The sequence below is a fragment of the Epinephelus moara genome, chromosome 21 (genome assembly GCF_006386435.1).
Source record: "Epinephelus moara isolate mb chromosome 21, YSFRI_EMoa_1.0, whole genome shotgun sequence".
NCBI classification, from domain to species: domain Eukaryota; kingdom Metazoa; phylum Chordata; class Actinopteri; order Perciformes; family Serranidae; genus Epinephelus; species Epinephelus moara.
This window is the reverse complement of record NC_065526.1, coordinates 11,658,409-11,676,318: the sequence shown is the minus strand read 5'-3', so window position 1 is coordinate 11,676,318 and position 17,910 is coordinate 11,658,409. Positions and strand designations below refer to the sequence as shown.

General features: G+C 44.0%; 1 protein-coding gene across 2 annotated transcripts; it reads right to left on the bottom strand.

The window, feature by feature from the left end:
• Positions 1–86: 86 nt before the first annotated feature.
• wdr47a (WD repeat domain 47a) lies at positions 87–16,565 on the bottom strand. Of its 2 annotated transcripts, none has more exons than XM_050075047.1 (17): positions 16,398–16,565; positions 14,209–14,378; positions 13,665–13,748; positions 13,433–13,517; positions 10,942–11,073; positions 10,673–10,849; positions 9,964–10,475; positions 9,744–9,861; positions 6,824–7,005; positions 5,572–5,811; positions 5,421–5,484; positions 4,942–5,099; positions 4,519–4,688; positions 4,245–4,415; positions 3,991–4,122; positions 3,571–3,789; positions 87–3,062 (listed from the first exon to the last, which is right to left on the bottom strand). In XM_050075047.1, the coding sequence occupies exons 2-17, from the start codon at positions 14,364–14,366 to the stop codon at positions 2,920–2,922; spliced, it is 2,745 nt and encodes a 914-aa protein (XP_049931004.1). In that variant the 5' UTR covers positions 14,367–14,378; positions 16,398–16,565; the 3' UTR covers positions 87–2,919. The 2 variants fall into 2 exon arrangements, with proteins under 2 accessions (XP_049931004.1, XP_049931005.1); XM_050075048.1 differs by lacking the exon at positions 16,398–16,565 and adding an exon at positions 16,223–16,365.
• Positions 16,566–17,910: the final 1,345 nt, after the last annotated feature.

The window sequence follows — 17,910 nt, the reverse complement described above, 5'->3', positions numbered from 1 at the left end:
CCTCGCCCACGTAGGCATCATGTTTTAACTTTTTAAGATGTTCACTTTGACCTGTTCATTTCAACTTGACACAAAAGACCCAGCTTGTGTAAAAGACACTTTATTGAACGTACCAGCAGTCAGACTTGAGTTAGCTTGAATTAATTTAAGTCACTTTTAAAAACAAGAATTAGAAAGGCTTAATACAAGAGCCACTAGCATTTCAAAAACATACTAATAACTGTACATACATTAACACAACTGAAATAAATACATCTATGTACGTATTAGTTTGGCCTTATTTGTTAAAACAATATATACTATACATTAACATAAAATATGCATCTTTGTAAGTAAATTAATATCAGAAGACGATGTTAAAAGACAAAGTGCGCATGTAAAATACAAGAAAAGGATGCATATGCCCCGAATACTTGTTCTAAATAAATATCAAAACACCCGTGCGTCCATTCAGATTTCATTGTGCATATGGTTAGACCTTTGCTATGGGCAAAGACTGCCACCTACTGTTGTTATAGTGTTACAGCAGTAGACAAACCAAAGCTTTTGAACACTTACAACTCCTAAACTGAATGCTGGGGCGCTCAACCACAAATCACATTTTCCCTTTGATGCTGACATAGTAACGATCTTCCATTGCAAGCAAGCCATCGCAAGACACTGTAACAGCTTCAGCGCAAAAAACACTGATTTCAAATTTCAAAACGAATGCACAAGCTAATTATTTTTACACATTTTTGAGTTGTAGCGATGCAGTGGATACGGTAACATTAGACATCAGCACATCCCACAGGGAAGCAACAGCTGACTGATCAACAGATAGTATGACCTCCACAGATTCAGCCTCCTGATAGGGGAAAAAGCTCACTACTGACACACTGAGAAAACATTTTACACCAGAGATTCAACTCGTTTCCTCAAACAATAGCAGCATTACACCAGCTGTAAGAAAATGATATGCAAAAGAAGAAGGAATGTCGGACTTCCCAAGATGACTTAACAAAATCTGATCTTGAAAAATGACCATATTAACTTTTTTTTGTCTTTGTTTTTTTTTTTTTTTTACATTTTTGCTATGGAAACTCAAGAAAGGCACCATCATGAACAAAGCACTCTGTCCTGTCTAACCTCAACAACTCCTCAGTGAAAAGAACATGCAGCAACTGACTCGTGTGTGTAACAAGTGAAGATGTAGGATGGAGTGACAGTGAGAATAACGAATGATCCCGCTGTTTGACCCTCAAGGTGACGACAATCGGCGTGACAAATGCGATGTGAGTGATGTAAAGAAAAAAAGGAGACAACATGCAACGTGTGCTTCTGATGTGTCACAGGTTTGTATCCATTTTGGTTTCCTACAGACAGGAGCGAAAGGCTCATTCACCTGCTCGTGTGTCGGTGTATGTGTGTGTGTGTGTGTTTTCAAGCTGTAAGTGTGTTGAGAGGGTGTGACAGTGTTGATAGTGCAGGAGGAGCTGTGTTGTTTTAGAGCAGTGGTTCCAAACTGGTGTGTCACAGTCCAAAAGTGGGTCTCAGGTCTGTTCTTAATGGACCGCAAGTTTATTAAAACACACTTTATTTTGACGTATAGTGAATTTCCAGCACAGAGCTTTTAGTTTGAAGTGCCATTTCCTGCTGCAGAGTAAGTGACTAACGGACAGCTACTTGACAGAGACAGCAAACTAGCTCAACGACATGGCCAAGCGCAAATATGACATTGAATATATTAAACTGTGTGGACCTTGAACTAATGACTAAGGAGAAATCTGGACCCCGTGGCTGGACCAGTTGGGAACCACTGCTTTAGAGGGAATGTGTCTTTAAGAGCCTCTTTACACCTGGTATTAACAGCGTGATCAGATTACAAGTGGACAGCACCTAATATAAGTGTGAACGAACTCCAGAACAAAACTTGGGACGTATTTGACCACGTCTTTTGTAGTGTAAATGCTATTGTGTCCTGATGCGTCCCTGACAAAGCTTACTCCATCAGTGCAGGACTAAGTGTTGAGTGACTGTGCATCATTTTGCCCTCTGGAAGAAGACATGTCGAATTCTGCTGACAGTGATATCTCCAGCTGTACCGACACATCCGCTAACATGACTAGCGAGCAGTTAGTGTGGATGTAATACCCGTGTGCAGGGCCCTTAAACCTTCTAGCGCAGGGGTCGGCAACCTTAAATATCAAAAGAGACATTTTTGGTCAAAAACAAACAAAAAAAAAAAAACAGCCTATTCTAGTCTAAATTAGTCTATGAACATTACTAATAGGTCTAAGTGAGCATTCATTAATATGTTTTAGCTTAGAAGGCTACTCTGCAGTGATCTGTTGATGATTGCTTGGTACTTTAACTTTGTAGCATTGGCTGTGAAAGCAAACAAATCTGTCCATGCACTATTAAATTCTCTATTTTCCTACGAGACTTAGCTAGGGCGAAACAAGACTAGCCAGTATTTAGAGGAAAAAGGAACAAGGCCATAGACATGTGATGCACACTTTTGGTGACGAAATGTTAAGACACTTTTTTTCCTTGGTGTATAGGGTACACGTTTTTACCACTGGAGAATATGTGCATCACTTTAGGTCGACGACAATGATAAATGAAATGTTAAAAATAAGCCGATATTATTTTACATATAATTTGTCAAAAGCACGGCGCAACTAGAGAGGGACTAAATAGCTGCAGCTTACCTACCCCTGTTCCAGCGTACGTGACGTAGGCAGTAACGAAATCTAACACAAGTGGTCAGCTGCAGGCGCATATACACACACAGGTGTAAGTGGCGATGTGTCTCGGCTGTCCACTTGTGTTCAGATGACTGAAATGAACGTTAATACCAGGTGTAAACAGGCTGTTAGATTTTGACTGGTTCTGTGTGTGTGTGTGTGTGTGTGTGTGTGTGTGTGTGTGTGTGTGTTATGGGTTGTGAGTCCAGAGTGTGACAGTGCGGTCAGCAGAGGACGAGAGGAAGGACAGGTCACTTGTGTGCCATCGACACTGGATCACCTTGTCGCCGTGCTCTCCCACCACAGTCTGAGGCAACTGCTTGGTCAGGTCACCTGGAAACACACAGAGGAAATGGAGCTCAGAAAAGCGGATTCAAAACCATGACGCACCTTGAGACAAAGCCATGTTTCACATTTGAAAAACAGAATAGTCAGAATTTGTCTTGGATTGTTCCCATGTGGCCGACATGACAGCAGATCTATAAATATTTTAATGTCAGCGGATGGAAAAGCCCTGAGGGGAAACACCACCGTCTATGTGTAAAGAAAAAGGCAGTGGGAGTGAGAGGGACGATAAATCTGGCACACGTTAAATAAAGTGCTGAACTCCATAGCGTATTGATAATCTTTCTACAGAACTGCTGACTCCACCTTTAAACAGACTCCACTTTCCATCATTCTTATTTTTATAGACGTTACACACTGAGGGAAGATACTCTAAATCTTCTCGCTAATGGTCTCATTTGCTTATATCGGTCATATAGAGGCGTCAGTGTTAAATCGAGGCTGTTCTATAACCTTGTAGCTGCTTTGATACGTCAGCAGATGAGATGAGACGTACCTTGGAGGTTGGTGACTATGACCTTTGTGTCATAGGAGCCGGTGAGCAGGTAATGCGCTCCAGGGGAGAACCTGACGGATCGCACATCACTGGAGTGCGGCCGGTACACCTGGACGATTCGTCCTCCTCTGATGTCATACAGCATGCATGCGCTGTCCTCCTGTCCTGTTGCTAGGAGACGGCCACTAGGATCTACTGCTACTGAGGCAACAGGACTGCCTGTGGAGTAAATAGAAAATGGGGTGTAGCTGTGTAAACCAGTACATGATTACCAGTAAAAATCCTCCTGCACTAACTGGGAGAATCAGTACTTTCCTATGGAGAGCATCAGCACCTATTATGGAAGATTTCAACGTTTGGTGGAGTTGTTTGATCCAAAGATGGAGGTGAAACCTGTAACACACAGGAAGTGAGTCATACCTGACCCATGGAAAGCAGTTCCCACCACTCGGACACAGCTGGGCACCCTGAGGTCCCAGAAACGCACCGTCTTGTCTTGAGAGCCAGAAGCAATCATCCAGCCTCCCCATGTATACAGAGACAGGATGTGACCTGAAAAGTGACACAAAAATCACACGTCACACACGTGTTAGTTGCGATCTTTCTCTCTCCACTTCATGTTCTGAGCTCAGACAGACAGACAGACAGGTGGGTGAATGAGACAGTCAGTGTACCTGTGTGTCCACTGAGGGCGTGCAGACCCTGTCCCCTCTGACAGTCAGTAGTGTAGATGTTACAGTCTCCAGCTCCGGCGCTTATCAAGATGGCTCCTCCACTTTCGGGACCCTCCATGAAGGCCAGGTCTCTGATGGTGCCGTCATGCATGCTGAACTCCAGGTCTGGGCCTAATGGCACAGAGAGACAAACAAAAAGTAGACTGCTAGTGAGATGCTGATACTAACAGACACATGCCCTCATGTTAGCAAGGAAGTATCCCACTGCCTGTACCGGTGGCGTTGCACGTCTCCGCACTGAAAGGTAAAACTTTGACATATTTGTCGTTGGAGCCTGTGGCCAGCAGCTGCCCACAGTGGCTCCAAGCCACGCAGTAGATGGACCCTTTGTGGTGTTTGTTTCGTTTGAAGCGGACAACTGGCGGCTTTGTTGGACTTGAACCACTGAGGAGAGAAGGAAAAAGAAAGGAGAGAAGTGACAAATGGTAGAAGAGAAGATAAGCAAACCACATCGTGTTCATCATTTGTTTTACATGGTATCTTCAGTGCTTTTCAACCTGGACTCTATTTTCCATGTGTTCGAGTCAATGTGACTGATGGGAACAACAAGAACAGGATGCAGGGTCTTTCTTTTGATAAGAAGAAAAGCGAACGGACAATTGTTTCTCAAAGTTCTTGAGGTGACTGTCCATGTTACCTTGGGTCCAGTGTTTCTGGATAAGCACAGACACGTAGAGTTTTGGAGTTGGATCCCACAGCGTAGAGCGATCCGGACGGGTGAAAGGCGACAGCTCGGATAGCCTGAGTGTCTTCCAGAGAATGCACCGGCACAAACAGGCTTTTAGACTTGTCTCCCTGTAAACAGACCCACATATGAAAACATGTCAGCGCACAGATTACATGTAATTAGCAGTGTAATCTACTTTGATCTTCTCTACTCTATGATATTTATACTGTCATGATGCCAGCGTGACATCAGGATATAATCATGTTATAATCTGCTTAGTCAAATGAGAAATTAGCATTACACTGTTTTGTCTTGTGCTGTGAGGAAAACAATTTTAAAATCAGATCTGAGAAGTTTACAAAGTGCCATAAAACCGTTGTTCTGTTATAGTAATATCAGCTAACATGAGGGAAAATGAACAAGTCGTTGTTACTTGTGTGCATACCTACCTCTTTACTTCGGGACAGGGAGCCTGGAGAGTCACCTGGTTGACTTCCTTTTAGTTTCTGCTCACTGCCAAAAAACAAATACCGCAAATCATCAAATTCAATCCTGCAACAAACTCCGGTATAAAAACAAAAAAAGTGATATCCACAGTACCTCTGGGCGACGACAGGGGACTCATTTGGAGGCTGGACGGGGCGGCCCCCCACGGTGCGTTGTGGGGTGCTGCTGAGCACCCCTCCCCCTAGGGTTTTCTCCGGGGTCGCAGATGGAGGGTTGTTATTGTCCTCAGAGGTGGGCGGGTTCCCATTGCCATTGCACTGCTGGGTCAGAGACTTCATGTCCTCCCCTAAATTCTCCATCCCCACATTGAGCTCCTCCAGCTTCTGGATGGACCTGAGGAACACACATACTCATGAACTGTGTCTACAAATCTGTCTTTCTTTTGGCCTTTCAATTGGTGGCTGTAGTTCGGTAGAGAGAAAATAGTTCCTACATGAAACTGCTCTCAACAAGGTCTGTGGATTATCTTGAGTAACTGGGTCATGAGTTATAGAAAGAAACATTGCTGTTGAATTTTTCCAAATGCGCCACAGGCCCAGTGCCATCTAGTTCCATTATATTCAAGAGAAGGCAGACATCTCTACGGCTGATATCTCCAACACTAGCCAACTCACACCAAAAAAATCTAGACTGATAAACAGCACTACAGGTAAGAGGAGGAATATGTATTTTTGATTTTGGGGTGAACTGTCCCTTTAAACTACAAAGGGCAGCAGACAAAAGAAAACTGAAGTAATGATGTAATTATGCAAAGCCACCCTTGTGAATAATGCAGAGGATACAGAGACAGGGAGAGGCTGGGGAAAAGGAGGAACTCTCACGGGACAAATCAAAGCAAAGTCTTTGTCCTGCTGAAAAAGCAAAAATGAACAAATTTCCATGTCGTTTTTGTCTCAGACTCGACACTAAATATACTCCTGTGGTGGTTTGGGAGCATGTTTCTGTTGGCACCATACATGTTTAGATGCTATTTTTGAGTGGAGTCTGAATCTAATTGTGTCTAAGTAATAAACACGAGATGACGGTCCCATGTGACGTGATGCAGCTGATCACCACAGATGGTGCAGTGTGGACGGAGGCGGGTTTTGGGGGAGGTGTGTGTGTCATACTAGGAGAAGCCACATGGGGCTCATCATTATCAGGGCCTTAACATGTCTACCTCTCCATGTCTGACAGCTGCTCCTCTATTGTTCCACGATATTAAAAGCCGTGCTGTAATTAACAAGCTCAACTCAGGCGAGCTGCACCGACAGACTGAAGTTTGCCATATGACTTCTAACAGATGTTAGAGACGTGCACTACCTGTCTGACAGGGGAACATTTTAGACATCTCTGCCGTCTGTACCTGTTGAGGAACTTCTCTGTGAGGCTGTGCTGCATGTCGCTGGGTGGGGGCTCCTGCTGGACTCCTCCCTCCAGCAGCATCTGCTGGTACATTTGCCTCTGCTGCTGCTTCTGCTCCAGGTGCTGCTGCACGCGGAGACGCTGCCGATAGAACTCCTCGTACTTCTCTGTTGAGTCTCGAAGCTGAGGATCGAACATGATACCATTAAACAAAATATACATGGAATTGGGCTCGGCGATACAACGACTGTGTACAATACATCAATATATTTCCAAGCACGATATAGATTTAGACAACACCGTTTATATTGATATATATATCCAGCTATGCTACTCCTCCAGGCGTGAGACTGTTTATGCAGAAGTGTTTTTAATAGTAAGGTTTTAGCAAAAATACATGTGTTTGGGAAGTGCTGAGCTTATGACTGGATAAATAAGACTTGGATCATACTGCATGAGTTGTGTGAGAGTTTGTGAACGGATGATTTGGTGTAGTTTCGTTGTTGAAAGAGGTCCTCTTTTACTCGATTAAGAATTTGGCTGTTTTTTTTATTCTTTGTTCCCTGTAGAGGCGTGCAAGAAAAACAAAATTTTCTATACAAATTAAACATAACACATACAAAGCACAGTATTCTGGCCACTGCCAACTCCTATCAACACGATTCAAAGCCAGCATTGTGATGAGATGAACCCTACTCCGCCCTGTTCTTCTGTCAGCTCAGGTATTAGAGAAGGAAGGAGGGTGAGACTGATAGCTGAGGACAGGTCACTTCCCCTCTCTGTCCTCTCCTTCCTGTCCTGACAATCTGGTGGGAACAGATCTACTGTATGTTTCAGGAGGGGAGAGACACACTGGCGCTGCGCCCGCTCTTGAAAACGGATGGAGGGGCAGAGAGGAAAACAAGAAAGAAAGGGTAGGAGGAGTGTGACGGCGAGATCACAGAGGCCCCAAAGTCTGCTTCTGGTTCTGGACTCTGTGTGTCTCTAGGGTGACGGGGAAGGCAGTACAAAGCACCAACTTCACACGGCGCTGCACAAGGGGACCAGAATAGAAGGCATGAGACAGACAGAAACGGATACTGTGTTAACTCTGTGTTTACAAGCAACAGGAGGGCAATAATGACTCATTCTTGTGGTTAAGCTCCTGGGTGCTTCAGCCACGTGTCTCTGCTGACCTAGAACTAAATCCACCTGGGCTTCCTTTTCTTTTTCTGCCCCGTCAGTCTCCTTTGTTACAGACTGGATACTTAAAACACAGGGCCATAATCATTTAGATTATCTATATATCTCATCATCTTGTACCTGTTGCAATATTACTACTTTGATAATGAAGAAAACTTAAAAACGTGATGACTCCGAGTCCCAGACAAGCTTCTTTTTCCTATGATTTCTTAGCGGATTATGAACTTTTGTTTGCAATTAACACCCAGGGCTTAAAATACCACATGCATAGGCACAGTAGTGCACGTAAAACTTGATCTGTGCACATAATTCTCAGCTCTACATCCACGGTTGCATGTAACTTGGTACAGAAAATACGTCGTGCAGGGCTGCCATCTCCCACGCAGTGATCGTGAGACTTATGCAATTAACAATTTTCACACTCTATCATGCCACACGTCCATTTTTCTGACGCAGCGAAAAACAAATTAATAACATTGTGGCACAAAAAGAGGACACACTGACAGAGACAAGACAGGAGCAGCACAGTAGCACTGAGTAAAACCAACTCAAGCCAGCCGCTGCTTGGATTTGGATGAACATCTATTACTGCTGTTAAGGTACCGGTACTTGGACTGAATATGCGATATCAGAAAAGTCGTCCTAATATGATAAAAACAGTTTCCACATTCTGCTCAAACTGTTCCTATGACCATAAAAATGATTAAGTAGTTTTACAGTTCAGGGAAAGTCAAATTAAATTATACTGGAACACAATGAAAATGTCCTCATTTTTAAACTCTCATAAACTACAAGAATAAATGTTTTCCTTCAGAGGTTTGCAGAAATTTTTACTGTAATCCTGTTCAGGAAGACCCTGACCATGACTACGAAAAATTTGAAGTTTTTATACTGTACAATTTTTAAGGATATGAAAAGGAATGTCAGGCCAAATTACTTTAAAACACAGTGATGATTTTCCTCATATTTGAACGCTCATAAAAAAAGAACATTTTGCAGCAGTAGATGTTGGATTTCTTTTGACAAAGAAGGACAAATGGCACAAAATGGTGCAGTAACAAAAAGAAGTGTTTTGTGCATGTAATTTCATGTACACAGAGAAAAGCATTTTGAGCCTTGACATCAGAGATGATGATATCCGTGCAAAGTGTAATTCACACTGAATCAAAAATATGTGCATCATGTTTGCCTGTTCAGATGTGAGTTATGACTCAGAGAAGGAGTCTGAATTGTGATTTATCAGTAGCCCAGGCTACAGCACAATAACTACCTTCCTCCAACACCAGCATGCAGCTGTCCTCTTTGCGTCACCTCCCCAGAGAGGCACGCCTGACTGTTTGAAAAGGTTTCCTCTGTCTATTCTTTAAATTAATGTGTGAACAATCTGTACACAGCCATTTCTGACGTGTACATAAAGTGGTGGGACATAATAAAAGCATTCACCACAAACCAGGCAGAGGACCGCTGAGCTAAATGGGCCTGAGCCTATCACTCTAAGCAGCCATGTCAGCCTTGTCAGTGACTAGACTGTAAAGCAGACTTGCCGGAGGACAATGACTCAGACACATACTGAAAACAATTAATCGGAACTGGCCTATATATAGAACCTCAGTGAAGGCAACACCCATTGATGAAAAAAACAAAAAAAACAATGCAAGGACGTAATTAAATCAAGTGCTTGTTCAGTGATGTGTGACATACAACAGGTCTAACAAGTTAAAAAGGTCAGCAATGCTCACCTCGTTCCTGTCAACAGAACCATCGGATGGTGCGTCCTCGCCCGGAGCTGAGGCAGGACGCAGGTTCGGAGTGCCACCTGAACTCATCATCTTATCCACAGGTGTGTCTGTCCTCGACCTTTAAAGAGAAAACACACCAGAGCAACAGATTATCAGAGCAGTAGATAAGGTTTGGCATCTGTAAAAAACCTCAATGCTGAAACAAAAAAAGGTCACTCACGTCTCAGGGGATTCCTCAAAGATGCTGTGGCAGTCAGAGCTCTCCATCATGAGACTCCTGCTCAGGCTCTGCCCTCCTGCTCCAGGGTAGTGGAAATTGGCAAACGAGTGGGACATGGGAGAGACCCCTTTACCCGGCACTACCTCCCCGCCACTTGCTCTCTTATCCTGGCCGGACAGCCCGTAAGACAACCCGTCCAACGCCGGGTTCAAGGAGCGTGACATGTAGGTATCGGCGGACTGGGGGCGTCGCAGCGGGGAGGAAGGGTATGGAGATAGTTTGCTGATGAGCGGGGTGAGGAGGTCAGCGTAGCCGGTCTTTGCGGGCTTGACCAAGCGGTCCACGTGGATGTTGAGCTGCTTCTGCTCGAAGGCGCAGGAGAAGACGGTGTGGGAGAGGTTCTGCATCCAGGAGAGCAGGGACAGGTCCAGGTCGTCGCAGCCGTTACCACACAGCATGTCGACACCCAGGAGGACCTCGCTTTCTGTGATCTCCTCGCCTGTCGCCTTGCTCTGCACAAAGACATCCAACAAATTACAGATGTCTCCAACACTCCGCAATTAACACCAAAACAATTTAGACTGATAAACAACACTACAGGTAGAGGAAGAGGGTGAACTGTCCCTTTAATCGTCTGCAAACATGACAACAACCCTTCTGTAAACAGGTTCAGACCTCAGTGTTTATGTTTGGTTTTAGTGGTTCAGACCTGGCAGAACTCCACGCAGCACTCATAGAGGACTCCTTTGAGCATCAGCTGGAAGAGTCGATCCCTGCTGGCCTTGAATCCAGCCTCGCTCAGCTTCCTGTCGGCAGGGATGAACTCCGCTACCATGGTGCAGGCCTCCTCGAAACACTGCACCCTGGCCGTGCTCGGGTTCCAATCCTGCAGGACAGCAGCAGAGAAATAAGAGATCAGCATACACGTGCACAGTCTCAGCATGCTGCAAAAAAACAGACATATTTTATATAACTTGCCTTGAACTCTGCGTGGTTTGTGAGGCGAGGCAGTGTGAGGAGCAGACACAGTTTGCTGTAGTCATCTTTAGAGGGACAGAACTCCTCCAGGGCATGGAGACACTTAACTGCTTCCTGCATCGTGAACTCCAACTACAAAAAAAAAGCAAAAAAAAACATGAAATATGTTTCAGATTTTCATAGATGACTGCGTAGAAGTTTCTCCCTGAGCAGCAGAGGTAGAAAAACACGGTACTTTTAAAGAGAGTCTTGTCTCCAGCAGCACACCGGAGGCACAGCTGACTCTTAAATGTCATGAGACCGAAAAACAAAACAGCAGCTTCAATAAAAACATGCACAAGACAAAATTATCCAGAAAAAAGAGGACAAAGCTTTGGGGTTATTCCTCAAATTTTGTCCTGCACCACCCTGTAAAGTCGCTGCCAGCACACAATCAATGCCATATCACAGCAGCCAGTACACACCCATCAGCACACCAACGCACTGATGTCCACAGATGTCCAAAGAAGTCTGAGCTAATCCAGTTAATAGGACACGATGGCTCTGGCACAGTGTCACAAACTGCATTCAGAGCTCTGCTGTGGGACATCTGGCCCACAGCTAGGGCATGAATAGAAAAGAAGAGATCTGAATATAAGCATGTGTGAATAAAACTGACTGTGTGTCAGATCTACTGATGTGTTTAATAATTTATTATCAGGGATGCACTGATTGTTGAATTCTGGGCTGTTAGCGATGGTTATAACAATTTGGCCGATAGCCAGTGCCGATACTGATGTTTTTTTATTGTTGATTGTGGTTTTTGTTGTCATTTATCCCCCTGTTGTGTGTATATATTTATTAAACAACCTTTCATACGATCATGGGGCTGAACGTGGGCCTCTTTACAAAACAAAAATGAGCCTCTTAGGAAAGCCTTCCGATTCCCTGGGCCTCCTCTTCCGAATAATAATGATAAGAAAAAGACAAAAAAAAAAAAAAAAAAACATAAATAACCAACACAACATTTAGCCCACACACAACTGATGCAACACAACAGATAAGTACACTGCCATCTGTGTTTGTAATCATACAAACACCTAGATTTGATTCTGAGTCGTCTAGCTTCTGCAAGCATTGATGACAAGATGGCCAAGATGATCAATGTCAATATAAATAATAATAATAATACATTGTATTTATGGGCGTCTCTCATGACACTCAAGGTCACCTAACCTTACAGGCAAAGATACAGAAGATAACAGCAGATTAAAAAGGTCAACAAGGTGAGGAAGAAAGTAACATCAAAGAAATAACTAACTAATAAAACAGTAGTAACATAACAACAAATACATAGTGAGTCAGACTGAATAGGCTCTTTGAAAGAGATGAGTTTGAGGCGGGATTTGAAAATGGAAAGACAGATGATGCTACGAATGTCCGGTGGGAAGGAGGCCCAGAGGCGGGGGGCAGAGTGGCTGAAGGCTCTAACACCCCATGGTGGTCGGGCGAGCTGGCGGGACAGTGAGGTGGATGGAAGAGGAAGACCTGAGGGGGTGTGAAAACCTAGCTCTGCAGGGGTCTTCAACATTTTTCACGACCCCTTAGCTACATGAGAGATGGAGCAGGGACCCTCTACTACATATATTGTATAAAATGAGTTGTACATAAAACTGGTTAGATGTTGCTAATAATATCTTGGATTCATATTGTGTGTGAAGAATCTTAAATCAAAACATAAATTAAATTACTAAAATTTGATGGCCCCCCTGCAGTAACTCTGAGGACCCCCTAGCCTCTGGGTGAATTTCATTCTCCAGCTACTATTTTTAAACCCCTCTGATCCCACATCGTCATCTTTTATGTGTCATTCAGTAACAAGATTGTGGATTGACAGGTCATTACTGAGCTACAACCCCATAAAGCAAATACTCTGATTATAAGAAGATGCAACTTGCTTGTTCCCACAGATTAAACTGACGAGAAAACATCTTACATTTGGATTTCACCTGAATCAATTTGGATTTGGATTTTTGACCAAATCTTCTGTGGGCTGGAAAATCACAGGTGAACAGATAAATAATGACGGCTTACTCTAACATGGACAGTCGATGAAGTCGTATCAGAGGCGCACATAAACAGCTTAATCCGGATAAATCCTTGGCCGCAGCGAGGCCAATAGTCACGTCACTCCTTGCATGCAAATGCAGCCACTGCTGAGCACACACACATGCAACCTGCCTTCTCCTCCCTGCTCTCTGTCAAAGATTGTGAGGCTTACAGTTTCAAACTACACGAGCTGAACACTGTTTGCTTCTCGTCTTGCCTTTGAGATTGAGCCGACTTGTTTACTACCATGACAACCGGTGACAGTCACTGGGAGGACAAAGCAGCGCTGTTACAAAATCTATTCATCAGGATGAGAATTCAAGGCCGTGTTGTCACTTAGGAGGCTCAGAGAACACTATAAAAACACTGATTATTGGTACATTTACAAAGTTTAGTGACTCACATGCTGCGGCTCGTCTTCTGCAGACATGGCGTTATTTACACACAGAGCCTCCAGAAACTTCTGCTTCAGGATGATGTAACGAAACCTGTGGACACGACAGCTGATATTAGAAGATGTCACACTTAGAGAAGCAAGTGGTGATGCTGTTTGCGTCTAATTTAGCAGCTGTAGGCTACCCCAGCGTCAAGGAAGGATGCATGAACCTGAACATACCGACACACAGTGAACTCACCTTTTTCTGTCAAACTTATCCATGCACTCCAAAGGCTGAATAAACTGCAGGACCTCGTCCCACTGGCCATCAAGCACCAATTGCCTGAAACAGAATTGACCTTGTTGAATCTATGCCACCAAGAATTTAGGCAGTTCTGAAGGCAAAAGGGGGTCCAACTCAGTACTAGCAAGGTGTTCCTAATAAAGTGGCCAGGTAAGTGTATATAACTGAACATTTCCAGAATCTCTGACTCCCTAATTGCTGTAGTATTTTCTTAATAAAGGTGTACCACGACAAGGTGAGACACATTTCACACTAGGTGAAATACCAAAATGTATTTAAGACTCAGGCTGAGTAGAATTACAGACCACACACAGTTGGCTGGCTTTCAAGGGAGCACTCACCTCTCCAACAGCAGTGCAGTGTTACAGTATCCCAAATGAAAAAGGACACTATCAGAAACACTAAACTTATTATGACTGGGACAGTTGCCTGTTGTTTCTGCCTTATAGTAGGAACCTTTCTGGAGCTGCAACCTGAGACCACACCTGAGTTTATTTACCTGAGGAAGAGCATGTCGTCTGAGTAGAGCCCATTGATGACGCCGCTCTCCTTCTCCAGGGCCAGCATGCTGATGTGCAGCTTCCTGGAGTTGAGAAAGTCCAGGATCACCTTGATGATCTCCACCTCCTTCACATTTATGGTTTCCTCCGCTGTCATGGTGACGACGGGCTGCAAATAATATATATATAATAAGGACAATGAAGCAAAAACACTAATAAAACTACACATGAAGAAGGCCTTTAAAATGCAGATGTTTAAAGGAACAGTGTGTAGAATTTATAGATTGCAAACAGCTGGAACTTCTCCCATGTGCCAAGCATGAACTCCCATTCAGGATTCCTTCAGTGTTCATCGTTCAGGAGGTTTTTAGCAGAAGCTCTACTTCTCCAAAACAAATGGACCCGGTGATTATAACAGGTAAAATCACTGAATAAAGCAGTTTCACATTACAAATCAGTGGTTTTCCATTGCTGTTTGGCTTATCTATAACGAGCACCTCCTAATGTGTGCTCACTTTTTCTCTGATAACTTAGGACCCAGACATTCAGGAGGTTTCTTTTACCAAGAGCTGAATTATTCGCAGAGATCTCTTCCTCTCCCAGTGAGTCAAACCGGCAACAACACTGACTAAAGCAGTTTCATGTTACAAATCTGTGTTTTTCTGACACTGTTGTGGCCGATGCGAAAACACGAATTGCCCTTTCGAGAGCCAGCGTTCAGTTTGTCCATTCTGGGCTACTATAGAAACATGGCAGTGTACATGGCGGACTCTTTGAACAAGGACCAATGTAAGGTAAGGAAAACACAATGATTCTTCTTTTCAATTGATTATACACTAAAGAAAACATACTAATTATATTATATTTAATTTCTGCCAATATATCCCCCTTAATCCTGCACACTGGACCTTTAAGTGAAGCTGGTCTGGCAATGACTGGAGGACTGTGGTTAGACTGGAAAGCTCTTAAATATGCATGTGTGGAACTGAATGCAGTCAAAGTGAAAAGTAGTAAACAGCCTCTAATGCATGTACAGTAATATATCTATCAATAATTACACATCAGCAAGAAAAAACAACAGAAGAGACTAAGCATCCAAATTAGGGATGCACGATAATATTGGCATGTCATCGGCCGATAATGGCTTTCAAATGAACTATTGGAGTCAGTCAACATGCTGACAGTATCGGTACGTCATCAATATTGGCCAATACCAGCTTTAAAATGGACAATCAGAATCAGCCAACATGCTTTTTCTTAATTTGCACAATAAATAAATATATACCCTGAAAACCACTGTATTTCATGTATGTATCTGCTGGTGGGCCATCACGATAATCTCACATCACCTCTCAAACTCCTAAGGTGTACAACCTGACAACCATGTAACCTGTTATGATTTGCAACAAACTCTTGTTTGCATGTTAAATTTATCTTCAGGCTACACCTGGTCAGGTAACCTGGTGGTGGTACCCAGATGGACTGATCCTCTGAGATATTGCAGCTATATCAGCACTATCCAGGATCATACAACTGACTGTTTTAATATAATAGGAGTCCAGCTTTTTCTTAATCAGATGATCTTATAGCGAGAGAAGTGTCTGCAGCATGTTGGTCTTCAATCACATTCAACTAGGATGTCACAGACAACAGAGGTAGATGAAACAAGACTTAGCTTGACAGGATGTACACCCCTCCACATGTGTTTACACAGGACAGAATAATCTCTTATATTATTGTCATGACAGTAACTAGCCTCTAATGGATGTACAGTTATCTGTCTATCAGCAGTTATACATTAGCAGCTATAAAACTAGCCATGAAGCAGTTTTGCTTACATGTCCTGACAGACACCAGCACTGCAGTCCTGCTAAGCTAGCATGAGAGATGGTTAGCTAATAACACTGGCACTAAGCCCCAAGTCAAACAGCATAAGAAGCTTAGGCTACTTGTTAGCTTTACATAGCTTCTGAATTTAACGGATTACAGCGAAACCAACAAACAGCTAGTTACCGTTAGTGCTCAAGGAAAGCGGGCTAATTTAACCGTTGGTTGTCGGAGGAGGGGGCTGAGCAGCTAGCCAGGCCGAGGGGAGAGGAGGCATCATCCGCTAGTTAGCTGCACGGGCGGGGTGCGCACTGACAGCTCCCCCAACAACAACACAAATCTGCCTGCGTTTAAAGCTCACCTGTGTCTATAAATACATGAGGTGGAAGAAAACTGTCCCCACGGGTGTCTCCGCGCTGTTGACAGACGCTGTCACGACGAGTGCGGCTCGGTATTGTGAGTGGTGTTTGTCCTGCCCGGCTGGCTGTCCCTCCTCCTCCGTGTATGACTGTGTCCCCTCCCTGCTGGATGTGTCTCTGCCGCTCCGCTGCGGTCTGCTGCTGCTGCCCAGCCCTGCTGCTGCTGCCTGCTGCCTGCAGGAGCACCGCCTCCATCCAGCCCTCCACACTAAACTTCACATCAGCTGCAGCAACAATATGATACAAATATCAAATACATAAATATTGTGAGGGGAGATGGAAAATGAAACAGTGGCGTACATAGAGGTTGACATGAGGCCCTTTTCATCTTATGTGCAAAAGACTCATTTTCTGTGGAATAATGCATTCACTTAAATAAAAAACATTAAAGGTACAGTGTGTAGGATTTAGGGGGATATATCCTCCTGAAACTTTTGTTTTAATTTCTCCTAGCTATTTGGGATCAGTGGGATCTGTTAAAGGCATAGTGCACCCAAAAATGAAAATTCAGCCATTATCTACTCACCCTTATACTGAGGGAGGCTCAGGTGAAGTTTTAGAGTCCTCACATCTCTTGCAGAGATCAGGCTTACGGCGCCCACACGAGCGCGGTCCACAGAGAGGCAGTCAGAGCTACAGGCTACAATGAGGCTAAAAACAGAGTTCAAATGAGGTTTTTCCAAACAACTTTTTATGTCGGGGCTTCAGGACACTTGGATCACTACGGACGAGCAGTATGGAGATATTCTGTGGTTTCAATTATGTGTTTTTGGACGTTTGAATCTGGGGCGCCGTCAGCCTCCATTAGGTGGAGTTGTGTTGCTACCCCCTCTCCCCTGAGATCTCTGCAAGTGTTGTGAGGACTCTAAAACTTCACCTGAGCCTCCCTCAGCATAAGGGTGAGTAGATAATGGCTGAATTTTCATTTTTGGGTGCACTATCCCTTTAAGTATGAAAAATCAAGCATTAGCCCCTTTTCCACTGCAGGAACTTTTTTTCATTACCCCGGGATTTTGAAAATCCTTGGCATGTTTGCACCGAAATTACCAAGGGGAAAAAAACTTTCCCTCAAACCGAGACTGTCCCTGAAATAAGTACCTAGTAAAGATTCCCCTGAATTCTTTAGGGGCGGGGCTGAGTGCTGAAGAACGCTGATTGGTGGATTGGTGGAACACACACTTGCAGCTTTCCACACCTTAATACCAGTGTGGCTGCAAACTTTATTTCATTTTTACAAGCTTAACATGTGTGTTTTGATCATTTGGAGAATGGAGCAAAAGAAGAGGAGTTACGAGAAGTGGACGAGGTCCAGGCTCTTTTGAGCGTATTTGCCGAGGAGAACATTCAGTGGGACTTCAACCGCTTATCCGAAGCGGGGTCGTGGGGGCAGCAGGCTGAGCAAAGTACTCCAGACGTCCCTCTGCCCAGCAACGCTTTCCAGCTCCTCCTGGGGGA

Excerpts from the sequence above, each read along its gene's own strand:
- wdr47a (XM_050075047.1), bottom strand. The coding sequence starts at position 14,366 with ATGACAGCGGAGGAAACCATAAATGTGAAGGAGGTGGAGATCATCAAG. Across the intron at positions 7,006-9,743 it reads GTTCTGTTGACAGGAACGAG|CTTCGAGACTCAACAGAGAA; the intron begins GTGAGCATTGCT and ends TTCGATCCTCAG. Across the intron at positions 3,790-3,990 it reads AACTGCTTTCCATGGGTCAG|GCAGTCCTGTTGCCTCAGTA; the intron begins GTATGACTCACT and ends TTTACTCCACAG.